The 26,866-nt window shown below is 43.6% G+C and overlaps 1 protein-coding gene across 9 annotated transcripts in view; it reads left to right on the forward strand.

Moving 5' to 3' along the window:
- Window positions 1-26,866, forward strand: part of QTRT2 (queuine tRNA-ribosyltransferase accessory subunit 2) — a 74,940-nt gene that overhangs the window by 2,502 nt on the left and 45,572 nt on the right. For 7 of the 9 annotated variants that reach the window (XM_010592944.3, XM_064282020.1, XM_003412985.4 and 4 more), the window contains exons 2-7: window positions 6,666-6,886; window positions 8,054-8,109; window positions 10,580-10,656; window positions 13,024-13,236; window positions 19,574-19,773; window positions 25,108-25,259. In XM_010592944.3, coding sequence (XP_010591246.1) covers window positions 6,687-6,886; window positions 8,054-8,109; window positions 10,580-10,656; window positions 13,024-13,236; window positions 19,574-19,773; window positions 25,108-25,259 — 898 coding nt within the window. In that variant the 5' untranslated portion in view covers window positions 6,666-6,686. Of the gene's footprint in view, window positions 1-6,004; window positions 6,071-6,665; window positions 6,887-8,053; window positions 8,110-10,579; window positions 10,657-12,540; window positions 12,760-13,023; window positions 13,237-19,573; window positions 19,774-25,107; window positions 25,260-26,866 lie in introns of those variants that run through there. The other 2 variants (XM_023551780.2, XM_064282067.1) reach the window with 2 other exon arrangements.

A 26,866-nucleotide genomic window follows, 5' to 3' on the forward strand; every position in this document is an offset into this window, starting at 1 on the left:
AGCAGAGCGTGTGCTTTGGACTTGGGGTCCCTGCGCGGAGAAGCTCCTAGTCTGGGGCAAGATTGATGAGAAAGCCAACAGAGAAAGAAAGCCGACAGAGAAAGAAAGCCGACAGAGAAAGAAAGCCTTCCTTTGGAGCTGATGCCCTGAATTTGTACTTTTAGCTTACTTTCCTGTGGGGAAATAAACTTGTCTTTGTTAAAGTCATCCACTTGTGGTATTTCTGTTATAGCAGCACTAAATGACTAAAAGAGAGGTGTTGGGACAGGTACAGTCTGATAAGAGGTGTGGGAAGTTAGCCCTTGCAAAGGTACAAAGCTGCTGACACCCTGTCATTCGTCTCTTAATGCTAATGATTTTTTTCCTTAAGACTTTCTCAAGCACTCCGTCAATACACACAAAGTGTGAATTTTTGTGTATTTAGAAAAGCACCAACACCAAAAATATTGAAAAGAGACCCACACAATTGAAAAGGTAAAGGGTGATAAAGGAAGGCAAAAAAAACCAGGGGATATTTTGGGAACTATTAGTTTTGCTGCCTGAGAACTTTGCTTGGGTTAGTAGATTACGTCATTGCCAATGCATGTTTTAAAAAACATGTATGTATGTGGATATATAAATATTTTTATATTACACTTCATAATTAAAACTTATTTAACATTCCTGGAAAAGAAGTGCAATCATAGAAACGATGACCACCTCTGTTACTCCTAATAAAAACTTACTAACGTCCCTAGAAAAGAGGTGCGGTGATAACAAGCAATTACCGTACACTGAGCTGTGAGTGCGGAAAGGAAGCGCTTGGTTCTTGTGACTCCGGACAGAGTTGTGTTTTTTTGTTGTTGTTGTTTGTTTTAATGTTGATTTCCAGTTGAAGTTCATTCTCTTGTGCTTTCCTCAGATTTCTCGATATTTGCATTAATCCTCAAAGAGAATCACTAACAATAGCAATTTGTCTATTACACTACTTCCCTTTTTTTAAAAAAACGCATCGTTGTTACTTACTGTTGGGTAGGCTCCTGCTCATGTTGTTTGTTGTTGTTAGGTGCCATTGAGTCAATTCTGACTCATAGCGACCCTAGGCACGACAGAACGAAACCCCGCCTGGTCCTGTGCCATCCTTACAATCGTTGCTATGCTTGAGCCCATTGTTGCAGCCACCTGTGTCAATCCACCTCATTGAGGGTCTTCCTCTTTTCCGCTGACCCTGTACTCTGCCAAGTTTTGATGTGCTTCTCCAGGGACTGATCCCTCCTAATAACATGTCCAAAGTATGTTAGAGGCAGTCTCACCATCCTTGCTTCTAAGGAGTGTTATGGTTGTACTTTTTCCAAGACAGATTTTTTCATTCTTTTGGCAGTCCGTGGTATATTCAATATTCTTTGCCAACACCACAATTCAAAGGTGTCAATTCTTCTTTGCTCTTCCTTATTTATTGTCCAGCTTTCACACGCATATAATGTGATTGAAAATACCAAGGCTTGGGTCAGGCGCACCTTAGTCTTCAAGGTGACATCTTTGCTCTTCAACACTTTAAAGAGGTCCTTTGCACCAGATTTACCCAAAGCAATTCGTCTTTTGATTCCTTGACTGCTGCTTCCATGGCTGTTGATTGTGGATCCAAGTAAAATGAAATCCTTGACAGCTTCAATCTTTTCTCCATTTATCATGATGTGTCTTATTGGTCCAGTTGTGAGGAATTTTCTTTTCTTTATGTTGAAGTATAATCCATACTGAAGGCTGTGGTCTTTGATCTTCATCAGTAAGTGCTTCAAGCCCTCTTCACTTTCTGCAAGCAGGGTTGTGTTATCTGCATATCGTAGGTTGTTAATGAGTCTTCCTCCAATCCTGATGCCCCATTCTTCTTCATATCGTCCAGCTTCTCGAATTATTTGCTCAGCATTCAGACTGAATAGGTATGGTGGAAAGATATAACCCTGACGCACACCTTTCCTGGCTTTAAACCACTCAGTATCCGCTTGTTCTGTTGGAACAACTGCCTCTTGATGATGTTATAGACTAAAATGTTGCCTGGGCCTGCACCGTCTTCAGGATTTTGGTATGTTTAAATCCACTATTGTGGCTATCATGTCAGTCTATCTCACTGAGGGTTTCCTTTGTCTTCACTGGCCCTCCGCTTTACCAAATGTGATGTCCTTTTCTAGTGGTTGGTCTTTCCTGATGTTGTGTCCAAGGAAAGCTAGTCAAAGCCTCACTTTCCTTACTTCTAAGGAACATTCTGGGTGTATTTCTTTGAAGACTGTTTATTCTTTTGGTATTCCATGGTATATTCAATATTCTTTACCAATACCCCAGTCAAGAAATCAAATGATGTATTGGTGTAAAAATGGCATGGTGGCACCAGACCTCGTCTAACTTCACCATTGGGAGGAGAGAGAATCAAAATCAACAGCCCAAGGCTAATTCCTATGAGGTGGAGGTCAGACATACCTCCTTTCTCCTACCTTTTTACCATTTCTGACACCAGCTGGCCCTCCCACAGCACTCTCTACTTCTCTGCTGTGTTCGATAATTTCAGTGGCCATATGAAACTCACAGACCATACTCACAGTTATGGGGTGTATTAGGGAAGTAACAGATTACAATTCAGGATCAAGAATGACTCAGGATGCGGTTCTTTGGCAGGGCAGCTTCTTGGCCATGCCTGCATACAGACCTCTCTCTCAGCCCTCGGCCCCTTGTCCCCTGGGCCCCTCAGCCTGGCCTCAGCCCTGCTCAAGTGTTACAAAGCTCTTTAGCTCTATCAGTAAGTGCCTGGAGGCACCCACTCCACCAGCAAGCCTCTTGCCCAAAGGCACTCAGCTCTCTCATCCGTGGGTCATACGCAATGTAGCTGTCTTGCTCCGTGGGCTGGGAAGTCAGCTGTGCCATCTTGCACCAGTCTCCTGGTTCTGCTACTGCTGCTGTTTTTCTCTGCCACTTCTCACCATCTCCACTCTCTTTCTCTGTCTCTTGGTTCTAGGAGGTTCTCACTGCAGGGACTCTCAGGTCCAGAGGACGTGCTCAGCTCCTGGCTCTCCTTGATGGTAGAGAGATCCCCCCCTCTGCTTCTGGGATTGGCTCTCTTTAATACTAATAGGATAGCAAAGCTGACCAGTCCCTTCATTAGGGTTCCATACACTTTATTTGCATGGTCCCACCCCTACAAAGTTTCCATGCCCCTTATTGGCATTATTAGCAGGCTGTCCAGTCTTGGTGGGCCATAAGCACCTTATTTGCATAGTCCCACCCATTCATTTTGTGGGAGCCTCAAAGACTGTGACCAGAAGGGCCATTTTGAGTAATTCACTGCACTACTTTTACACTGGGTAAATTTGCTGCAAAAGACCTCTTTAAAATTTTTTAAAAGCAATGATGTCACTTTTATAACTAAGGCGTGTCTGACATAAGCTGTGGTCTTTTCAGTTGCCTTATATGTGTGCAAATGTTGGATAATGAAAAAGGAAGGCAGAAGAATTCATGCATTTAAACTGTGGTGTTGGCAAATATTTAAACATTCAGTCCTCTGCTTTTCCTCACTTAAGTTTTCCTTTGGTAGCATGTCGATTTAGGGTGGTGATTGCGATGGGAGCCTTAAGAAGCCACAAACAGCAGGATGTGAGTACATAGCCTTAAAGTCCCTCACGGTGAAATAGCCAAGTATTTCTCTCCAGCTGCCCTGTGGATTAAGTATGCTGAGCTAAGGATTTTGAATTTCATCTTTAAAGTTATGGGGAATGATTAAAGTATTGTCTTACAGCAGAACCCATCTCTGCATCTAAGAATATGGCGGTCAGTGTCGACTAGAGCTACCCAGTACCAATGATGGTAGGCCTTGAGTTTAAAATGAAGAAAGCTGTTTTTTTTCAGTTGAGGAAAGTGGGAAGGGGAGATGTAAGAAAATGCCTTTGACGTTGAGTGGGTGATTAATCATATTTGGGGCTCATTCTTTTTCCCCCATAAAAGTGGGCCTGGAAAGCCCCCAAGAGGAAGTTGAGTCTTGGAAGTCAAAAGTCTGACCTTTAGGTATTGCTGCCTCTTCTCTCTTAGACAGTCCCTGTGTCCAGCCTTGGAGAATCTGAGTTTATAATCAGAGAACAAGTGGGTTTCCTTTCCTTCGTCTTTTCTTAGGCTAATTGTTGCTTGCTCTTCCTATTCTGATGCTATACTCATGAGGCATTACAGCTGGCTTCCTATGTGACATCTTATAGGGCAAGAACACACTGGCTGGTCCATTCTCCTTTTTGGTTCTCAGAGTAAATAACTGTGCATATGACTTTGTGGCCCAGTCACTTGAAGTTGGTTTGTCTGAGCCTGAGCCTGACCCCGAGTGATGGATGGATCTGTGTTGGGTCTGTTGACAAGAGCAGGCTCCAGGACTTGCCAGATCCCCCACCAGTGGCCAGTCAGCCATTCTTTGAGCATGTGTCCTGTTCTGTTGGTGTGGATTGAATGGCTTGCGACGTACTTCCTTTGTACAGACTTTCCCACAGTGTGCTCCGGGGAGAAAAGATGCTTCACAGAATTCATATATAATTTTGAAAAATCATCTTTCTTTTTAATTGAGTGGCCATGGTATGCTAGAGGATGTTCTAAAAGTAAGACGTTGGACTGCATCTTGTAACATGCTAGGTTTACTCTCACTTATAAAGTATAGGAAACCCTGGTGGCGTAGTGGTTAAGAGCTATGGCTGCTAACCGAAAGGTCGGCAGTTCAAATCCACCAGGTGCTCCCTGGAAACTTGATGAGGCAGTTCTGCTCTGTCCTATAGGGTCGCTGTGAGTCAGGATTGACTCGACGGCAGTGGGTTGGGTTGGGTTGGTATAAAGTGTAATAAAAAGAGAATATAGGCTTCAGCGCGAATCTTGGGACTCATCTTGCTGAGCCTTGGATTCTTTGATTTTTAAATGGCGGAGATGGTGGTGGTGGTGGTGAGAGTTTTCCAGGTTGGAGTCTCTGGTAGTAATGGCGGGACTCTACAAACCATTTTCAGTTTTTCAGAAAGTCTAGTGGAAATCGTATATTACCTGGGATGTATTATGCACAGGTTTACTAAAGCATTGGAGTTGGTTGTTTTTACCTGGAATTGAGTTAACTGAGCATGGAAAAGCAGATTATTTAATGTTCGCCAGTAGCTTTAATTGCACTGGAAAAAGCAGAAGCATGCATTTGATGGGAGAAAGAATAAAAATCAGTAACATTCTAAAATCCTAAACCTAATTTTTCAGATATGCTCGTTTTACCCTATGAAGGCTCTTCTTACATTTACATGGATTTAATAAAAAAAAAAAAAAGTATAACTCATGTAAGTACATTTAAACTACAAACCTTGAACAGCTGAGATAAGATGGAATTTTTGGAGAAGGAGAGGAACCAGCAAGCTCTTCTGCCTACTGCTTTTTCAGATGGCTCACAGACGATTCAGTTTCTTCCATTCTCAGATGCGTATGAAGGTAGAAAGCGCTTACGTTATTGCAGTATTTCATAATACTGGTCCATTACTTTCTCATTAGCTCTTATTTATGTTTCAGAAACCTAGTGTTGCGTATTTGGTTGATTCCAACATTCAGTCAGAATAACAGGCCGAGTTAATTCATTAAGTTTAAGGTGCATTTCTCCTCCTTGTCCCCTCCCCTTCAGTTTTCTGGAGATTACTTAGATTGTAAAATACAGTCATTAGTTTTGCTACACATGGATTCAGAGCTGTGTTAGTTCAAGATATATTTTATTACTTGAAATTAGTAAGTTATGTGTATTATATAATAAATAGATAAGGAATATGGTGTGATAAACCAATGACATTTTGAGAAGAATCCACTGTGCGTACTTGGGAGTTTCCATTGTGTATATAGAAAGTGAAGGCCAGGACTTTGCTTCACTCAATAATAACTACAAGCCGCATCCAACAAAGTAATTGATAATGTTTTCCGATTTTTTTTCCTTGTTGGCATCTATGAAAGTTAGAAGGTACATCTTTTTTTTTTTTAAACAAGTATTTTTCTTTTCCAGTTAAGAAAGTAATGCTGAATCGCTCACGGAACATATGTAGGCTCCATGCTTAAATACGATGTAAGAACAAATTACAAAATAATCTCTCTTAATCCTACCGTTTAGAGATAATCTCTGTCTATTTTTTATGTATGTTCTTCCATATATTTTATAAACACCAGAATGCTGTTTTGGGGCCCCGTTTTCTTTGCTTAACAACGTATTCGGTGAAGTTGCTATGTAGTTAAGTAGTCTCTTAAAATTAGAGACAGAAAAAATAGATCGAATCAGGATGGCATAAGCCATGTGACCTTTCTTGGTATGCATTTCCAGGCGGAGGGTGAGCCTGAGGATCGGTGGCTTCCCAGCTCTTTATTCCATAATTAGTCGTTCTACTTCTTGACCTTCTGCTTGTTTGGTTTTCATTAGTTCAGACAAAAATGCCTTGACTGTATTTAAATTTGGTTGACATCATCATCTTGCTCTGTGACTTCGGGGAAGGTGTCTTATTCTCTTTATCCCTGATACCTTAAAAAAAAAAAAAAAATCACACACTGGAAGTAGTAATAAACATGCTGTCCTTGATTTTTTAAAAAATAGGTTGCTTTCTTTACAAAATACTTAGCCTTTAGATCCAGCGGAGCTCCTTCTAAATTTAATGCTTTTTTTTTTTCAGAACCTGGAGCATTCACTTAGGATGAAGCTGAATCTTACCAAAGTGACTAATGGCTGTCGCCTAGGAAAAATAAAAAACCTGGGTAGAACCGGAGACCACACCATGGACATTCCAGGCTGCCTTCTGTACACCAGGACCGGCGCAGCCCCGCACTTGACCCATCACACGCTGCGTAACATCCACGGGCTTCCTGCCATGGCTCAGCTTACGCTGTCGTCACTGTAAGTGTTAGATCCGATCGTTCAAGTGACCACTCCGGCAGCAGCTTTGCTACCTTAATCCAGCACAGCAAAGAGAAAGACCTCCTTTGCTCATGTGTATAAAGTTTGTAGGTTTGCAGAATGAAATCAGAAGAGAGGTATCTGATATTATACGTCATCTGGAAGCCACAGACCAGACCTGTGTTAAAGCTGCTGCTTCACTTTTCCACCAAACCTAAGGTCCCATACTGCCCTCACTGCCCCCGCTTCCAGGGGTGACAGGGCAGAAAATGCTCCCTGAGAGCTAATCTTGGGACCTAGAGGCTGTCTTTGTGCACCAGCCTCAAGGTGTTTTCTGCCTGCTGCACGTTTACTTGCAATGCTTTATGGAAACCAAACTAATGAAGCGAGATCATTTTGTGCAGTGTACATGCTGACCTTGTACTTAATTGAAGAGCCTGCTGTGTCGTTGTTAGGTGCTGTTGAGTCGGTTCCAATTCATAGCCACCCTGTGTAAAACAGAGTGAAACGCTGCGTGGTCCTGTGCCGTCTTCACAGTTGTTGCTGTGCTTGAACCCATGGGTGCAGCCACTGTATCCGTCTGTCTTGCTGAAGGTCTTCCTCTCTTTCACTGACCCTCTACTTTACGAAGCCTGATGTCCTTCTCCAGGGACTGGTCCCTCTGATAACACGTCCAAAGTACATGAGATGAAGTCCTGTCATCCTTGCTTCTGAGGAGCGTTCTGGCTGTGCTCCGTCCAGCACTGATTTGTTCGTGCTTTTGATGGTTTGTGGTATGTTCAGTATTCTCCGCCACCACCGTAATTCGTCGGTCTTACTTATCCATTGTTTAGCTTTTGCGTGCATATGTGGTGATTGAAAATACCATAGATATATGATCAAATTACAGTGATTTTAAAAGGGCCAGGGGAGGGAAAAAGTCTATTCTGAAGCAGTTATCTTTGGTAGTTTCTCCTGTCACAGAACCACCGGCAAATTGGAAACTTTCCTCTGTCTGTTAAACCCAGTCTAGTTAGTTGGGACTTTTTAATAATGACACGCGTTCTTATTCAAGACTGCGTTTACTGCCTTGTAGCTTATGTGGGTGAAGAAAAGATGGCTTCGGTTGTTATATAAACTGCACAGTGAATCGTTATCATGTTACATATTTTTGTATTTTGCTTCTAGGGCAGAACATCATGAAGCCTTGGCAGAATATAAGGAAGGAGTTGGAAAATTTATAGGTAAAAACTAGATGTGTTTGTATGCCTTGTGATATATGAATTTACTGAGCATCTAAGAACCAGGCATTGGTATTTCAAAGGTGAACAGGAAAACAGTTGCTGCCCTCCTGGCCTAGGTGGGATAAAGAGAAACACACAGTTGATTCCAGTAGAGTGGGTGACTGTGGTTGCTGGAATAGGGGTGTATATACTTATCATGAAGGAGCCCTGGTGGTGCAGCAGTTAAGCGCCCAGCTGCTAACCCAGAGGTTGGCAGTTTAGATCCACCCAGCGGCTCCGTGGGAGAAAGACCTGGAGATCTGCTTCTGTAAAGGTCACAGCCTAGAAAATCCTGCTGTGTCACCTGGGGTCGCTATGAGTTGAAACTGACTTGACAGCACCTAACAACGTGCCATGAGAGCCCAGAGTGGGGCGTACATAACCTGCTCTGGGGTACACGTGGAGGGAGACAGGGCAACGGTAATACAGAATTCTTAAGAGAGAAGATGAGGGGGCATCCTAGTTGGTGCGAGGAAGAGGAGGAATTAACCAGTTCAAGAATGAGAGCGGTGGTGGTGGTAGACACATGTGAGCGGGCACTCCAGGGACAGGGAAGACTCGGGAGAGAAACCGCAGGGCCACGTGTGAGACGCAAGGCTGCCTCGTTGTGCTTGAGCGTAAAACACGTGGCAGAAGAGGAACAGTTTATGTAGAGCTGTGTTCTGGTGTGTTAATATTTCTTTGGTTCCAGAAATTGGGTTTTAGATGTGGATGTATGTGTCCATTTGTTTGTATGACAGCTAGAGCCAGTTCTTCTGGAGTCTTTTTTTCCTGAAGCTTCTCCCCGGTATCTGGGACTCAGTGACTGAATGAAAACGCGGTCCCGTTGGTTACGCAGTCCTGTGCCTCAGAGGGAAACTGCGTGGTGCCTGGTTGCTGTCACACGGCCCCATACCTCACTAGAGGAATTTATATAGTGCAGTTTTCCTTGATCGGAGGCCAATTTTATTAACCAGCTTTAAAGTAGATAAGCATATAATTAAGTGAAAATAACTAATATGCACTTTCTAGAGATAATTGTTATAATTGAAATTGTGGAAAATAAGGTGGAGAACTACACAGTTTTTTTTTTTAAACTTGTTTTTTTGGTCTCCTTTCAGTGAAATAATCCTATTGAGTTTTTTTTTTTTTTTTTAATGGAAAATGCAGGGTAACCTAACATGAAATTTAACCACATCTGGCTTACTACACATTTTTTTTTGCATTTTTCTTAAATAATTGTCTTTTTTGACTGAAGAACCTAATAAATTGTATCATCTTGAGTCAATGAAACTTATAGAGAATGAAATCCATTCTGCAGGTTCCTTGGAGCCCTGGTGGTGCAGTGGTTAAGCACTTGGCTCTTAACCAAAAGGTCGATAATTCGAACCCACCAGCCACTCCATGGGAGAAAGATGTGGCAGTCTGCTTCTGTAAAGATTGTAGTCTTGGAAACACTATAGGGCAGTTCTACTCTGTCCTAAAGGGTAGCTATGAGTTGGAATTGACTCGAGGGCAATGGGTTTTACAGGTTCCCTAAGATTTTGCCTCTAGGGGCTCACATGTGGGATGGCTTTATTTTATATACATACGTATGTATAATGTCCACCATTTTCATGTGTGCAATTCAATAACTTTGTTTATATTCCCCAGAATGGTTTTATTGTAGACGAGGTCACTTTTCGACTATGTCATTTCATCTTTTCAGTAACTGATTCTGTTTGGATGTACTTAGGATAGACATACCACGTGCCTAAAAGTACGTGAATTCATTGCCCTTGCTCTGGCCTCTCTTTGCTGGTCTGCAGCCTCCAACCTTTCCTTCTGTAAGTCCTTGCCCACCGCCCTGCCCTCCCGTCGCTTCTCTTTCTACACTGTTTCTTTAAGTGATACCATCCACACACTCCATAGCTCCAGCCAACCACTGTTGTCGTTGAGTCAGTTCCAGCTCCTGGTGATCCCAGCTGTGTCAGAGAGGAGCTGTGCTCCACAGGGTCTTCAGTGGCTGACTTTTCAGAAGGATCGCCAGACCCTTCTTCCAAGGTACCTCTGGGTAAACTCAAACCTCCAGTCTTCCGGTTAGCAGCTGAATGTGTTAACCATTAATGCTACCCAGGGCCTCCAGAATGAACATAATTGGTAATGAATTCTTCTCCAAAGCCAATCGAGTGCAGTCAACATGTTATTAAACACTTCTGTTGTATTTCATGCTTCAAGATGTATCTTTCCATTGTAGCAACTCAGTGTATCATCAGACACACTTAATCTTCTTTTAGATAGTAGGTTTCAAAGTCATCTTTTGACTCATACCGATAGGCCTTTTATGATTTTAGGACCAGGCACCAGTGTTTAGAGTTGCTTTATCGAGCAGTGCTCATGAAGACGTCCTGTTACAGCACAGTGTAGTTGCTGATGTCTGTGCTCTCAAAGATTCCTTTTTATGTTTGAACAGGCATGCCAGAATCACTCCTGTACTGCTCCTTGCACGATCCGGTCAGCCCCTGCCCAGCTGGTTACATAACAAACAAGGTGTGTTCTCAGAATCGCCTGTGAGGCTGCAGCTTCGCCCCAGGAAGTCAGCCTGTTGTACCCCTCAGATGCCAGGATCCCACTGCCGAGGAGGCTAGCCTGTCTCTCACCCCTTTATGCCTTCTGTTGCTTTCCGTGAATATAGTGGGACAGAGTGGTTTATAGGTGTTAAGAGTAGGGTTGCCTGAAGATGGGGTTAAGGTAAGGAATGTATCCTCAGCTTTTTCATTGTGGAAAAAAAAACCTTTTTTTTTTTTGAGGGGTCAGGGAAAATCAGGTATATGCCAAAAAAAGAAATTGCTAGGGTGGGAGAAAACAATAGTTTTTTGATACAGTGCTTTCTTTGCAGACTTAACAGCCTCAGGAAGAGCAGAGAAAGTTGCTGATGAGTGGTAAACCCCATGTCTAACTATATATAGTAGAACCTCCATGTAATACCGCTGGCTTTTAGAACAGCTTTTGAAAAAGCGGGGTCCACAGTCAGAGGTTCTAGCTGGTGATGAAGAGTATCAAAAGGACTTCTTTAGCCAGCACAGCCTGTACAAGGCAAGCCCATGGTCGCTCCATGGACACATGGACCTGAGGGACCAAATTACTGGGCTGAGGGCTGTGGGAACGATGGTCTTGGGGAACGTCTAGCTCAGTTGGCATACAGAGTTTATAAAGAAAATGTTCTACATTCTTCTTTGGTGAGTAGTGTCTGGGGTCTTGAAAGCCTGTGAGCGGCCATCTAGGACACTCCACTGGTCTCACCCTTTTGAGAGCAAGGAATAATGAAGAAAACCAAAGTCACAAGGGAAAGATTAGCCCAAAGGATTAAGGGACCACATCTACCACAGCCTCCACCAGACTGAGTCCGGCACATCTAGATGGTGCCTGGCTACCACCCCTGACTGCTCTGACAGGGATCATAATAGAGGGTCGCAGACAGAGCTGGAGAAAAATGTAGAACAAAATTTAACTCAAAAAGAAAGACCAGACTTTGCTGGCCTGACAGAGACTGGAGAAATCCTGAGAGTATGGCCCCCACACACCCTTTCAGCTCAGTAATGTAGCTACTCTGAGGTTCACCCTCAGCCAAGGATTGAACGTTCTCATGGAACAAAACAAGACCAAAGGGGCACACCAACCCTGGGGCAGGGACTGTAAGGTAGGAGGGGACAGGAAAGCTGGCAATAGGGAACCCAGGTTTGAAAAGGGAGAGTGTTGACATGTCATGGGGTTGTTCACCAGTGTCATAATACAATGTATGTACTGTTTGATGAGAAACTAGTTTGTTCTGTAAACCTTCATCTAAAGTTCAATTAAAAAAAAAAAGACTTCATTAAAAGTTTCCACCTCTGTCACAGTCCTGAGGACAGCCTTGTAGCGGGGCTGTAGTATGTACTGCCGCTTTGCCAGCACGTTCGCTCTCCTCGCGCTTGTGTTATTGACCTCAGCGATACCTGTTCATCTTACCTAGATGACTGTTTTCAGATTATTGTGTTTTAAATTTACCTCTTTTTATTTTACAATTTGAATTCCAAAGGAAATACTTTAACCACATTATCCTACCCCATTTGTAAGGGACAGGATTCATGTAAGCAGTGTTCTTAAGCTGCAGGGTGCTAGAAAGACTGCAGGCAGCTTCTCTATCTGTGGCCTTGGCGAGCTCTCCCACGAAGAAGGATGCTATGGGGCAAAGAAGGAAGACGATACAGAGATTCTTGTGCACTATGGGGTTTAGGTCTTTGTACATAATTTTGTATCTAACTCATTCTAATAAACATTTACTAAAGATTAATAATGTGTGAGGCCCTAGCCTATGTGTTGGGACCCAAATATGAATTGGGATATTCTGGTCAGGCAAAGGTATAGTGGTGTGATAAGTGCTTTCTTATCTAGAAAAGGAATAAGAAGAAATTGCTGCAGGAGCTTACAGGAGAGAGTAATCGATTATGCCTGGAATGGTTTAGGAGACACGCCAGAGGCGATGACATTTGAACCCTGTGTTTTGAGGGATGCCTGGTATTTTACCAAGCAAAGAAGTAGAGGACGGGCATTTCAGTCGATGACAGAGAAGAACGAATGTCTGTGATGGGCGCAGGAACTGTAAGAGGCCAGGTGAGGAAAATAGGAGAATGAAAGACTGCGGTAGAAAAGGGTGACATCCTGAGGGCTCGTGTGGCCACTGAAGGATCCTCTAGGTGCTATAAGGTCCCTAGAGCAACGTAGTACAGGAAACCTTTTTTTAACCACCATGTCTAGGATATTAGATGGCCACTCTCTCTCAGGTTGTAAAGAATTCAGTATTGCTTTATTATTTTATTGTTTCTTGTTATTTGCAATCTGCTGTTCCTAATTCCTGGTCGCTTTGCCCCGTGCCAGTCTGTGTCCGTGTGGAGCGTTGGAGGACGAGTGGAAATGACTCCTTCCAAGTTCATGGCCATCCAGCAGGCACTTCAGCCAGACTGGTTCCAGTGCCTTTCAGACGGAGAGGCATCTTGCGCAGGAGCAGCTCCCATAAAAAGAGCCAGAAAGTCTGTTGACCGATCACTCCTGTTCCTGGATAGTTGCCTGCGGCTGCAGGAGAAGTCAGAGGTACGGCCGCGCTGCTAACTCCTTTCTCTTTGAAACCATCTCCTCTTTTGTATTCCATGACACCACGTTTTTCTCTCCTTCCTCCTACTTCTTTGCTCCTCGCTTCTTAGTTTCTTTTACTGTCGTTTATTTTTTATTTCCCCAAACCGTAAGTATTATTGTTCTCTACCGTAGTGGTTAAGTGCTACGGCTGCTAACCAAAGGGTCGGCAGTTCGAATCCGCCAGGTGCTCCTTGAAAACTCTATGGGGCAGTTCTACTCCATCCTATAGGGTCGCTATGAGTCGGAATTGACTCCAGGGCACTGGGTCTGGGTAGGATCTATCCTGAGGGCAGTAGTACTTCAGTGGTTGAATAGTTGCCTGCCTCGCAGCAGACCCCGGCTCAATTCCAGGCCAGGACACCTCATGTTGGTTTTTTTACACCTCATGTGCAACCACCACCCGCCTGTCAGTTGAGCCTCTAGTGTTGCTCTGATGCCGGATAGGTTTCAGCGGACTTCCAGACTAAAACTAGGAAGAAAGCCCTGGCAATTTATTTCCAATGAAAACCCTGTGGATCACAGTGGTTCAATCTCATTGTACACGGGGTCACCCTGAGTTGGCAACTCAATGGCGGTTAAAAACAGCCCACTTTCTGAAAAGCATTGAATGACTTTTTACCTCAGTTCTCCATGGCATGGGCAGCCCGCTGGGACCTGGCCTCTGCCTCCTCCTTCTACTTGTTGTGGGCTGCATTCTCCCTGTGGCCTGTGCCGAGCTACTTGCAGTTCCCTCAGAAACTATCCTGTCCTTTCTTCTCTGCCTGTCTACAGACTGCCTTCTGAGCTCGCTCTCCTTATCTCCAGCCACTTTCCTTCTCTTGCTTCAGACCCAGCTCCTTTCATTCAGTCCACTATGAAGCTGTCCCTGACCCTTTCCCAGGACAGTAATTCTCTTCCTTCTTTGCCGTCATTTTAATCATACTGTAGTGAAATTTTTTCTTTGTATGTTTATCATTGCTAGACTGTGACCACCTTAAGCTCCATTTCTGTGCCTCATTTTTGTATCCCTATCACATAGCACAGGCCTGACCCACAGTAAGCCCTCAGTAAGTTCTTGCTGGTGGTGAGTGGTTTTGAGGGGCTGGAGGAGAGGATACTGGAACACTAAGTAAAGGATCCTGATGGCAGAGCTAGTGGAGTAGAAAAGGATGTGTTTAGTAGGAGGGAGTGAGGGAGGTGGGAGAATGGGAGATAGTGATCCGAGAGCGGAATTTCAGTCTAAGATCATTTGTTGAACTTCAGGGTAGATCTTGAAATGTTCTTTTTGGCAGTGAATGGGGTGCCATTCCTCTTCAGTGTCTCGTTCCTGGCCTGGTAGACCATGTGCCTACAAAGAAGACCAGTTAATACAACTGTTACTCAAATTTATGCACCAACCGCTGATGCCAAGTATGAAGAAATTAAAGATTTTTACCAGCTTCTGCAGTCTGAAATTGATCAAACATGCAATTAAAATGCATTGAAAATTACTGGCGATCAGAATATGAAAGTTGGAAGTAAAGCAGAAGGATTGATAGTTGGAAAAATAAGGCCTTAATGATAGAAATGAAGCCAGAGATTACGTGATAGAATTTTGCAAGACCAATGATTTATTTATTGCAAATAATTTTTTTCAACAGTATAAATACTGACTATACACATTGGAAGCCCTGGTGGCGTAGTGGTTAAGAGCTACCGCTGCTAACCAAAAGGTCAGCAGCTCGAATCCACCAGGCGCTCCTTGGAAACCGTGGGGCAGCTCTATTCTGTCCTATAGGGTCACTATGAGTCAAAACTGATTTGGTTTCGTTTCGGTATACACAAACGTAGCAACAATTGTGAGGATGGCACAGGACCAGGCCGTGTTTCCTTGTGTTATGCATAGGGTCACTATGAGTCGGAACCAGCTCGACAGTATCTCACAACAGCGAGATCATTTAGGGGGAGTAATCCTGAGCAATGTTCAGGTTGCACTTAATGGCAAAACACTTTGGGATTGAGGAATACTGTTATTTTGAGCTTACCAATAAAAATCTAATTTGGTTAATAAAGTTAATATGCATAAGATAGTTAGAGAAAACTCTGAGTGGCACAAAGGGTTTGTACTCAGCTACTAACCTGAAGGTTGGCGGTTTGAACCCATCCGGGGTGCCACGGAAGAAAGGCCTGGCGATGTGCTTCTATAAAGTTTACAGCCAGGAGAACCCTATGAGCACTTGTACTCTGTTACACGTGGGGTCACCATGAGTCATAAGTGACTTGAAGGCAAGCATTTTTTGTTGTGTTTTTTTTTTTAAGTTATTCTGAGTAGAACTTACGGTTTGTACAGTAGGAGTTCAGAGGGGGACCTCAGTGTGGGTCTCATAGTTAGTGTCAGCTTGCTAGCAGTTGTTTCGAGGCAGTAATGTTGGATGAATAGGAAGGATGACAGGGAGTGTGATTGTTAAAAAGGCCAGAAGGAATCCCTCTTTTCCGCCGTTACCGTTACCCTCACCATTTCACATCGTTGATGGGATGCTGGCGTTTCTTCTCCGTACCCCTTATGACTAGGGCTTATACTGGTGTCTTGACGTAATTATTAATGGTGCCCTTTTTACTTTTTTTACCCATTGCCGTCGAGTCGACCGCGACTCGTAGCGACCCTATAGGACAGAGTACAACTGTCCCATAGAGATTCCAGGGAGTGCCTGGTGGATTTGAACTGCTGACCTTTTGGTTAGCAGCCACTACACTATCAGGGTTTCCTTTTTACTCTTAAGTGTTCCATTTTGGATAGTAAATTGTGTAATCAGACTTTTAGATCCATCCATGATACCCAAACCAACCAAACCCAGTGCCATTGAGTTGATTCCGACTCATAGTGACCCTATAGGACAGAGTAGAACTGCCCCGTACAGTTTCCAAGGAGTGCCTGGTGGATTTGAACTGCCAACCCTTATCGTTAGCAGCCGTAGCATTTAACCACTACACCACCAGGGTTTCTCATCCATGAGAGGGAGTTCCTAAATTGGGCTGTGCCAGTCATATAAAGGGGTGGGGCTTTGTGACTTTGCTTTGCATATCTGCGTATTATCTTTTCCCCTGATTCCTTCCCTGTCTTACTCACTGGTTCTTTTTATTCTGAATGCCCTTAGATATTGATGCCCTCAAGTTTCTGTAATTGGTTTTCTTTTCTTTTCACGCTGTGTGTTGCCTTGGCTGGAAACCCTGGTGCCATAGTGGTTAAGTGCTATGGCTGTTAACCAAGAGGTCAGCAGTTCAAATCCGCCAGGTGCTCTAAGGGTCACTATGAGTTGGAATCAACTCTACAGCAGTGGGCTTTTTTGGTTTTATTGCCTTGGCCAGGGGTGGAGAACAGGTCTCTTCCCAAGGAGCTTGGAGTTATGCCTGTGCCAGGGAACAGAGTCACCTATAGCCATGTCAGCCATGGAAGTGGCTGCATCTGTGCCAAGCATCTGCCGTTGTAACCTGGGGTGGTCTCACCTGTATCACACATGTGCATAACTTCAGGCCCACGTGTTCAGTTGTCCAACAAAATCACCTTAAACTCAGAATATCGAAAACAGAGTCATCATCTTGTCACACCCTCACTGTGTTTCTAGGACTCTCTCTTTCTCTCTGCTCTTAACTCCTTGGATTTCTAAAGCAGAGCCAAGAGTCATTCTAGATTTGGTCTTCATCCCCGGACAACTGATCAGTCAAGTTGTGTTGATTTTACGCCCTAAAGATATTTCAGACCCTATCTTTCCTCTTCATCCAGTGGCCACTGCCACGGTCCAGGTTCTCTTGGGCTTTCTCGGGTTATTAATGTTACCAGTCGCCAATCTGACACAAAGGGTCCTTGTCTTTTCCTGAGTAAGAATACATGCAAAAGACAAATTTTGTCTTCAGCAAGCTTTATTTTGCTTGAGGCAAGCAAAAGGAGTCATCGGGGATCTAAGCCTCTCCAAAAGACTGACTAGAAAAGGGAAGCAAGGCTAGGGCTTATATGGGTTTGGTGGAGACGATAGAGTAATGACTATTTAGTGGGCTTCTTTCAAGGGGCAGGTACTTCTCAGAAAGGTGGTGCATGTTAATTACATTGCGAGGCATCTGGGATCCAAGATGGAACCCGCTGATATTCAAGATGGAGTCCTTTCGGCCTTGGCATCACTTATTATGGAATATAGTACAAGCTTACTGATCTTTGGCACTACATCACCACCTTCGGAGGGCTAAGGAAGGTTAAACAGCGGTTACACTTTGTTCTGCCTGTAAAGGGGGAAGCCTGTAAAAGGGGAAGGGACTAGAAAAACACTAAGAAGGAGTTAGTAATTCAGTCTTGTGTTTCAGTGTTATGTTGACAGGGTGTGGTTCCTGTTTACCGAACTTCTAGATGGTAATCTTTTAACAGCTCTTTTGTTCAGCTGGCACACCACACATCTGTTTCATTAATCTTGTCTCCTGCCCCTGTCCTTTGGCCATACTTACGCTCCGCCCGTTCTCCACACAGCAGCCAGTCTTCTCTAGAGGAATGATCTGATTGTGTCCCTCCTGCTTAAACTGAGAAGTGAAATTCCCTCTTCACAGCACACCAGGCTCCCTCCCCATCCCTCCCCTCCTACCATAGAGCCACTGTTGATTTGTATATTTCCTTGCAAACCTTATTTTTTGCAGTTACATACACATATATACCTGTATCTGGTTTTTACTACATAGAATATGGTCATATGCTGAGCAATTTACTTGTTTTTCATTGAACAGTGTCTTGAAACTTTTTCCCTGTCAATGCATATATTACTATATCTACCACATTCTTTCCAAAACAGCTGCATAAGAAGCCACACTGTAAACAACCATAATTTGCTTAAGCCATTACTCTGTGGATGGATGTTTCAGTTGTTCTCAGTTTTCACTATTCTATATAAACACCTTTGTGAATATACTTGGTGCCACTTGACTGTCTCCTGCGGCCATAATACACATGAATACATTCGTAGGAGAGATTCTCAGAAGTGGCGCTTTAGCATGTAAAGACACAAGCATTGACATTTTGATAAATGTTGCCTGCTAGACCTCACAAGAGGCTTGTCTTAGTTATCTAATGCTGCCATAATAGAAATACCACACACGTGGATGGCTTTAACAAAGAGAAATTTATTTTCTCACAGTCTGGTAGGTTACAAGCCCAAATTCAAGGCGTTGGCTCCAGGGGAAGGCTTTCTCTCTCCCTCAGCTCTGGAGGAAGGTTCTTGTCCTCAATCTTCCCCTGGTCAAGGAGCTTCTCAGGCACAGGGACCCCACGTCCAGAGGATGTGCTCTGCTCCTGGTGCTGCTTTCCTGGTGGTATAAGGTCCCCATAAAATTACAATCACAAAATGGAGGACAACCACACAATACTGGGAATCATGGCCTAACCAAGGTGATACATATTTTTGGGGGGACACAGTTCAGTTCATGACAAGGCCGAGCTGATTTTTACTCTCCAGTTATCAGGTTCTATTAGTACCCTTTCCCTGACACTTTCACCTCTGCTTTGTTGGTCTCTTTTAACTTTTTTGCCAGTGTGATGGGCAGAAATGATAGCCCATTGTTTCCAGTCTGCATTTCCCTCTGATGAGGTCTGGCAATTCTCCGTGTGTGTCTAGGTCATTTGCATACATTGATCTGTGCCTCCAAAGAGTAAGTTGCCTTTTGCCTTTGTTGCTGGTATATTTCACTAGAGAAGTTTTAATGTTTTTGTGCTCAAATATGTTAGTCTTTTCCTGTAAGCCTTAGTTGGCTCAGGAAGGCCGTCCTTACCCCAAGATTATAAAATATTCAGTATGTTCTTCTAATACTTATATAACTATACTTTTTTATATTCAGATCTTAGGGACACCTAGAATTTATTCCTGAGGATGGTGGGTAGTAGAGGTCTTTATTTTATGCCAATCGATTTCTAAGTTCCAAAAGTTATCCCTGATTGACAGACCTGGAGGTAGCCTAAAGCAGGCCTGGATAGTCCTTTAAATAAATCAAAACTGTTCCTTTTGTGCTTTTCCTATAATACCTGCTCAGTGTTTCAGTTATCTAAATGAGAACATTACCACCTATGTTGATTGCCTGTGTTTTTCCTCAGCCTTTGCTTGTCAATTCCAGTGGCTTTCAAATTGTGTTCTTTAATCCAGAGCTTCTCAGGAAGGGAAAGAGTGGGAAGCATGCCCCTAGCCTGTTCCAACTGCAGCAGCTCCACTGGAGACTTCCTCTCTCCATTGGACTTGGGTGTAAGGTTCATTTAGACAAAGGTCTCTGCTACTGTCAACAGTTAACAACAGTCAATCCTTTCCTACTTCAGGTTCTTCAGAAAAGTGTGATCATTGGAGTGATTGAAGGTGGAGATGTGATGGAGGAGAGGCTCAGGTCAGCACGAGAGACAGCCAAGCGGCCAGTTGGTGGCTTCCTTCTGGATGGCTTTCAGGGGAATCTGATGACCCTGGAGACTGGACTACACTTGCTGTCATCAGTCACTGCCGAGCTGCCGGAGGACAAACCAAGGCTAGTGCTCCGCTAAGATGCAGGCCCAGCCATGCAGGGTGCTGGACAGGGGTGCTGGCTGACAAGTGTGTATTATGCAGTCTATACATAGGCATGTTCTTTCATCTTTTGATTAGGAACTTTCTGGGCCGAATCGGCTGGCGGACTCTGAGGGGAGTTGGCATCGAGACTGTCCTGCCCTTGTCTTGGTCTTCTAGTGCTGCCATAACAGAAATACCACAAGTGGGTGGCTTTAACAAGGAGAAATTTATTTTCTCACGGTCTAGTAGGTTACAGGTCCAAATTTAGGTCATCAGGTCCAGGGGAAGGCTTTCTCTCTCTGTCGGCTCCGGACGAAGGTCCTTGTCCTCAATCTTCCCCTGATCAAGGAGCTTCTCGGGTGCAGGGACCCCATGTCCAAAGGACGTGCTCTGCTCCTGGTGCTGCTTTCATGGTGATATGAGGTCCCCAACTCTCTGCTTGCTTCCCTTTCCTTTTATCTCTTGAGAGAGAAAAGGTGGTGCAGGACACACCCCAGGGAAACTCCCTTTACCTTGGATCAGGGAGGTGACCTGAGTGAGGGTGGTGTTACAATCCGACCCTAATCCTCTCAACAGAAAATTACAGTCACAAAATGAAGAACAACCACAGAATACTGGAATCAGGGCCTAACCAAGTTGATACGCAAATTTTGGGGGCGACATAATTCAATCCGTGACAGCCCTTGATTTCAGAATAGGTGCCAGAGGATAATTGCCGTGTGAATTATGTCATTTGATCCTCATTATAAGTGAGGACAGGTGTTGTACTCTTTCCCTCATTCCTGACCAAATGCAAATATTGTGCTGTATTCATGATGGCATGGTGTCTGGGGGCAGTATAAAGTCATGTGGAACTCTGACATAATCTAGGGAAGTTGAAGAGAGTTGTAGGGTTCCTGGTAGAACGAAGAGGGACTCCACCTTTCGAAATTCTCAGATTCGAGGCAGGTAGTGAGTGATGCCATGTTTTTTAAATTAAGGGTATTGGCAACACTAGCAGGTTTGAGTCACAAGTTTTCATAAATTGCAGAATCCCCTATCTGCTGGTGAGAAGGAATGATCTGTAAAGCCACAAATTCAGTATTTCTGAGTGTAGCTGATGTCTTAATAGGCTACTCAGTTCTTAAAATATTTAAAAAGGCTAAACAAAGTCTTGTATCACTTGGTGTGAATACTCACTCTTTTTTCTTGCAGAAAAATTAAATTTTGATTATGGGGTGCAGCTTTAGATTCCTTAGGGGTGTTGTGGAGCCCTGGTGGCGTAGCAGTTAAGAACTTGGTGGCTAACCAAAGGATTGGCAGTGTGAGTCCACCAGCTGCTCCTTGGAAACCCTGTGGGGCAGTTTCGTTCTGTCCTGTAGGGCCGCCATGAGCCAGAATCAACTCACCGGCAACGGGTTTGGTTTTTTGTAGGAGTGTGGTATCATATATAGTATATGCAATTTAATTTTTTTTAAATTGAAATCTAGTTTTCGGTAAAGTACATACATTAATATACAGCTCCATTGAGTTTTTAAACATGTATATTTTTATGTGTGTAAACATCAGGGTATTGAACATTTCCATCACTCTAGCCAGGATTTTGCCAACTCATAGCAACCTTGGAATCAACTCAAGAATAGGTTTGACGTGTTGAACACTATTGACCGAAGACCAGACAAGTTGTGGAATGACATCAAGGACATCATACGTGAAGAAAGCAAGAGGTCATTAAAATGACAGGAAAGAAAGAAAAGACCAAAACGGATATTAGAAGAGACTCTGAGACTTGCTGCTGAACATCGAGTAACTAAAGCAAAAGGAAGAAATGATGAAATAAAAGAACTAACAGAAGATTTCAAAAGGCAATTTGAGAAGACAAAGTAACTTATTATAATGACATGTGCAAAGAGTTGGAGATAAAAACCAAAAGGGAAGAACAAGCTCTGCATTTCCCAGGCTGAAAGAACTGAAGAAAAATTTCAAGCCTCGAGTTGCAATAGTGAAGGATTCCATGGGGAAAATATTAAATGACTCAGGAAGCATCAAAAGAAGATGGAAGGAATACCCAGAGTCGTTATACCAAAAAGAATTAGTTGAAGTTCAACCATTTCAAGAGGTAGCATATGATCAGGAACCGATGGTACTGAAGGAAGAAGTCCAAGCTGCTCTGAAGGCATTGGTGAAAAACAAGGCTCCAGGAATTGGTGGAATATCAATTGAGATGTTTCGACAAACAGATGCAGCGCTGGAGGTGCTCACTCGTCTATGCCAAGAAATATGGAAGACAGCTCCCTGGCCAACTGACTGGAAGAGATCCATATTTATGCCTCTTCACAAGAAAGGTGATCCAACAAATGCAGAAATTATAGAACAATATCATTAATATCACACACAAACAAAATTTTGCTGAAGATCATTCAAAAATGGCTGCAGCTGTATGTCGACAGGGAACAGGCAGCAATTCAGGCCGCTTTCAGAAGAGGACATGGAACCAGGTATATCATTGCTGATGTCAGATGGATCCTGGCTGAAAGCAGAGAATACCAGAAGGATGTTTACCTGTGTTTTATTGACTATGCAAAGGCATTCAACTGTGTGGATCATAACAAACTATGGATAACACTGTGAAGAATGGGAATTCCAGAACACCTAATTGTGCTCAAGAGGAACATGTACACAGATCAAAAGGCAGCTGTTTGAACAGAACAGGGGGATACTGCATGGTTTAAAGTCAGGAAGGGTGTGAGTCAGAGTTGTATCCTTTCATCAGACTTATTCAATCTATGCCGAGCAGATAATAAGAGAAGCTGGACTCTGTGAAGAAGAACGGGGCATCAAGATGGAGAAAGAGTCATTAACCTGTGTTATGTGGATGACACAACCTTGTTTGCTGAAAGTGAAGAGGACTTGAAGCACTTACTGATAAAGATCAAAGACCACAGCCTTCAGTATGGATTACACCTCAACATAAAGAAAAACCCTCACAACTGGACCAATAAGCAACATCACGACAAACAAAGTTGTCAAGGATTACATTTTACTTGGACCCACAATCGACAGCCATGGAAGCAGCAGTCTGGAAATCAAAAGACGACTGCGTTGGGCAAATCTGCTGCAAAAGAGCTGTTTTAAAGTGTTCAAAAGCAAAGATGTCACCTTGGAGACCAAGGTGCTCCTGACCCAAGCCATGGTGTTTTCATTCATCTCGCATACATGTGGAAGCTGGACAGTGACTAAGGAAGACTGAAGAAGAATTGACACCTTTAAATGGTGGTGCTGGCGAAGAATATTGACTATACCGTGGACTGCCAAAAGACTGAACAAATCTGTCTTAGAAGAAGTACAACCAGAACGCTCCTTAGAAGCAAGGATGGTGAGACTACATGTCACATTCTTTGGGCATGTTGTCAGGAGGCACCAGTCCTTGGAAGAGGACATCATGCTTGGTAAAGTGAGAGTCGGCGAAAAAGAGGAAAACGCTCAACGAGATGGATTGACACGGTGGCTGCTACAATGGGCTCAAGCATAACAACGATTGCGAGGATGGCGCAGGACTGAGCAGTGTTTGGTTCTGTTGTACATAGGGTCGCTATGAGTCAGAATTGACTCCATGGCACCTGACAGCGACGACAGCCAGCGTTTGCCCCTCCAGTTTTAACCTAGCTCTCTGTTCATTGCTCCCCATCCTGTGCTTATTTCATTCTGGCGAAGATAATTCAGCACCGGTATTTCTAGCCATTTTCTGGACTCCTTTGACTTAAGGACTCACAGATGTCTGTGCCTGGATATGAAAGCTGGGGTGGTTTTGTTTTTTTTTTTTATGTATACGTACAGAAATGCCAGCTTCAGTTGGAAAGAAGTTCTAAAACATAACATTACTAGAAGGAAACTCATCAGGAAAACGGGCATGTATTTAAGGGTTCTGGGTGTTAATATTACATAAGCCTCTTTTTCTTTAAACTTCTTTTAGGAATCAGAGACTGTTAGCTGTCCTCTGCCAGTTCGTAAAAAGAGGCTACAGATAGAAAAACAAAAATAGGAAACAATGGCAGCCAGCCAGCCCTGATCTATTGCACCTCCCATCTTTTTTAGCGGCAAAACACGCTTGAGTATTTGTAACACTTTCAGAATGCCTTAATCCATTGTCTCTGAAAACATCATCTCATTCCACAGTGCAGACTTTTCCTTAACAGAGGCGATATAAAGACGCATAAAGAAGTCCAACTAGATACTTAGATCCTGTTGCCAGAGCTGAAATTCTGAGAGTGGGGATTGCTTTGTAAATGAACCTCTGTGGAATGTAGTAGATAAAAATGTCTTTCTTGAACCAGTTATTAAAAAAAAAAAAAAAAAAGGAAATACAGTTAAAACATGGAAAGTACTTGAGGGAAATAAAGCACACAACTTTGTACTCTTGAAAAATCTATATAGTGTATAAGAAGATAAATGAAACCAAACCTGTTGATTCTGACTCATAGCGATACCGTAGGACAGAGTAGAACTGCCCCATAGGGTTTCCAAGGAGCACCTGGTGGATTCGAACTGCTGACCTTTTGGTTCACAGCCGTAGCACTTAAGCATTACGTATAGATATAAAGTTCAACATAAGACTAGAGAGGTTGCTTAGAAGGGATGGGAGTGGAAAGAGAAGTAACCTTTATTGAGCTTCTTTGGGGCCAGAAACTGTACTGCTTTTCCAGACACTATCTCATTATGCCTCACCACAGTTCTGTGGGGTATGTACGCCCTTGGTTTAAAATGAGAAAACTGATACTTGGGTCAAAAGCCTTCCCAAAGTAAGACAGCAAGTGAATAAATAGCAGAGCTAGGCTTCAAGCCCAGATCTCTGCCTGCCCAGGTCTGTGGCCGTCCAGCACCCGTGCAGTCTGCCCCCTGCCATTGCCGCTGTGCGTGGTGAATAAACAGCAGAGCTAGGCTTCAAGCCCAGATCTCTGCCTGCCCAGGTCTGTGTCCGTCCAGCACCCGTGCAGTCTGCCTCCTGCCATTGCCGCTGTGCGTGGTGAATAAACAGCAGAGCTAGGCTTCAAGCCCAGATCTCTGCCTGCCCAGGTCTGTGTCCGTCCAGCACCCGTGCAGTCTGCCCCCTGCCATTGCCGCTGTGCGTGGTGAATAAACAGCAGAGCTAGGCTTCAAGCCCAGATCTCTGCCTGCCCAGGTCTGTGTCCGTCCAGCACCCGTGCTGTCTGCCCCCTGCCATTGCCGCTGTGCGTGCTGTTTTCATTGTTACCGCTTCTAGTGCCCTGTTCGTTGGAGGGACTCTGATTCATTCCTGCCATGTCCTCAACGTCTGTTCTTGCTGCTGTTTTCACAGGCTCATCTGTGGTGTCAGCCGGCCGGATGAGGTGCTAAAGTGCATTGAGAGAGGAGTGGACCTGTTTGAGAGTTTTTTCCCGTATCAAGTGACAGAGCGGGGGTGTGCCCTGACTTTCAGCTTTGATTTCCAGCCGAATCCTGAAGAGACACGTAGGTCTTTGGAAGCTGATCCCTGGGTTATCCACAAGTTTCTTCTGTTCCTGCTTAATTTTTGGCTTGAGTCACAAGGCAAAAATATGTGCCTATTTATCTCTACACCCTGGCATGTTGACACACAAAACCAGAGTCTTGATACTATACATGTGCTCACCAATATTAGGGAGTGATTTTGTAGTGAGCCGAACCAGGAAAAACAGAACCTCTTCTATTAGCCCGAGAAAGAACATTCAGAGTGAGTAGTGATGAAAATCCAAGGGAAGAAAACCTTTGAATTGCTTGATATACAAGTGATTTTGTTCTTCTACAAAAAGGGTTCTTGTCTGCATTTTGCAAACCTCATGCCCCTCACTCCCCTCTGACCCTGGTGTTATTTTTTTTGTTTGTTTTACACAATGAGAGGTGAAAGCTGTTTCCCTTTGCTAATGGTGCTTTGAAGCACTTCCATCGTATTGTTTAGTCATCCAGAAATGAAGAAAATCAGCTTCTGATGCTAACACGTAACCAGTAGTAACAAGGGACTGGGAGACAGGCTTTTGGGCTGGGCAGAATGCTGCGTGCCCAGGCTTCCTTCCAAGAAGGCTTTCTTCTCCCTTTGTCTGATGTCTCTTGACCTCTTGCTTTACCAGTACCAATCTGAAATTGGAATAGAGTCAGGAACTTCTTTATGGGTTCATTTCATTTTCTGCAAGTTAATGAAATTTAGTTCAGAAGATGTTACAGCTTTATAAAGTCATTTAGCCATCAGTGTAGATCATAATGCTTGTGGAAACAAGATAAACCAGACTAAGTAAATCGGTTTGGCTGTCCTTTAGACAGACTGGAACATAGTATATGTGAATGGGTAAGCCATAAGCATTTTATAACTTTTCATGAATTCATTTACAAAACTGAATTACTTCTGTCAGGACAGAGGTAACTACTAGCTTTTCAGTACCGTGAATATGTAAAGCTCTAAAGAGAACTGAGACTGATGTCTGTGGAATAAATGAGTCTCTCTATGGCCAGAGAAAGTCTTCTTTTTTCATGATTAGGAAAACTCAAATCACTTGGACACTTTTATAAAAGTATTATCATTAATCATATTTGTGTTTGCATAAGTACATGTAGATATTAATTGAAGTCCTTTGTCCAAGTGACAATTCCAAAGGAATAAGGCGACTAATATAGACAGCAGTTCCCCCGAGTGATAGGAGTTTTCCAGAATGTCGGGGCCAAGCTTATTAACCTTAAGGGAGTTATTAATGGTCTCCACCTCAGCATGCTAGTTCATGGGGACAAAATAGTAACCGCTGTGCTCAGTGCTCAGGGCACTTCGCTTCTCCCTTTGACCTTGACAAAATCTACATGTGTAGGACCACCTGCCCATTCTTTTTGGGCCAGCACTGAGATTGTTACCACTCGTTCCCAGAAATGCTTCTTACCTACTTCCCCCTTTCAAGGCAGCTGGCTTTTTGTATAGAAGCATGCGTTTCTTCTGCAATTCTAGGAATGTTTGTTTTTAAAGCAAAGAGTTCAAGGGAACAACTCAAGTCCTTTTGTAATTCTGGATAATCGGGGTTCCCTGGAAGGTCAAAGTCTCTGTGCAGAATATAGAAATT

Source organism: Loxodonta africana, chromosome 1, assembly GCF_030014295.1.
Source record: "Loxodonta africana isolate mLoxAfr1 chromosome 1, mLoxAfr1.hap2, whole genome shotgun sequence".
Classification (NCBI taxonomy): Eukaryota; Metazoa; Chordata; class Mammalia; order Proboscidea; family Elephantidae; genus Loxodonta; species Loxodonta africana.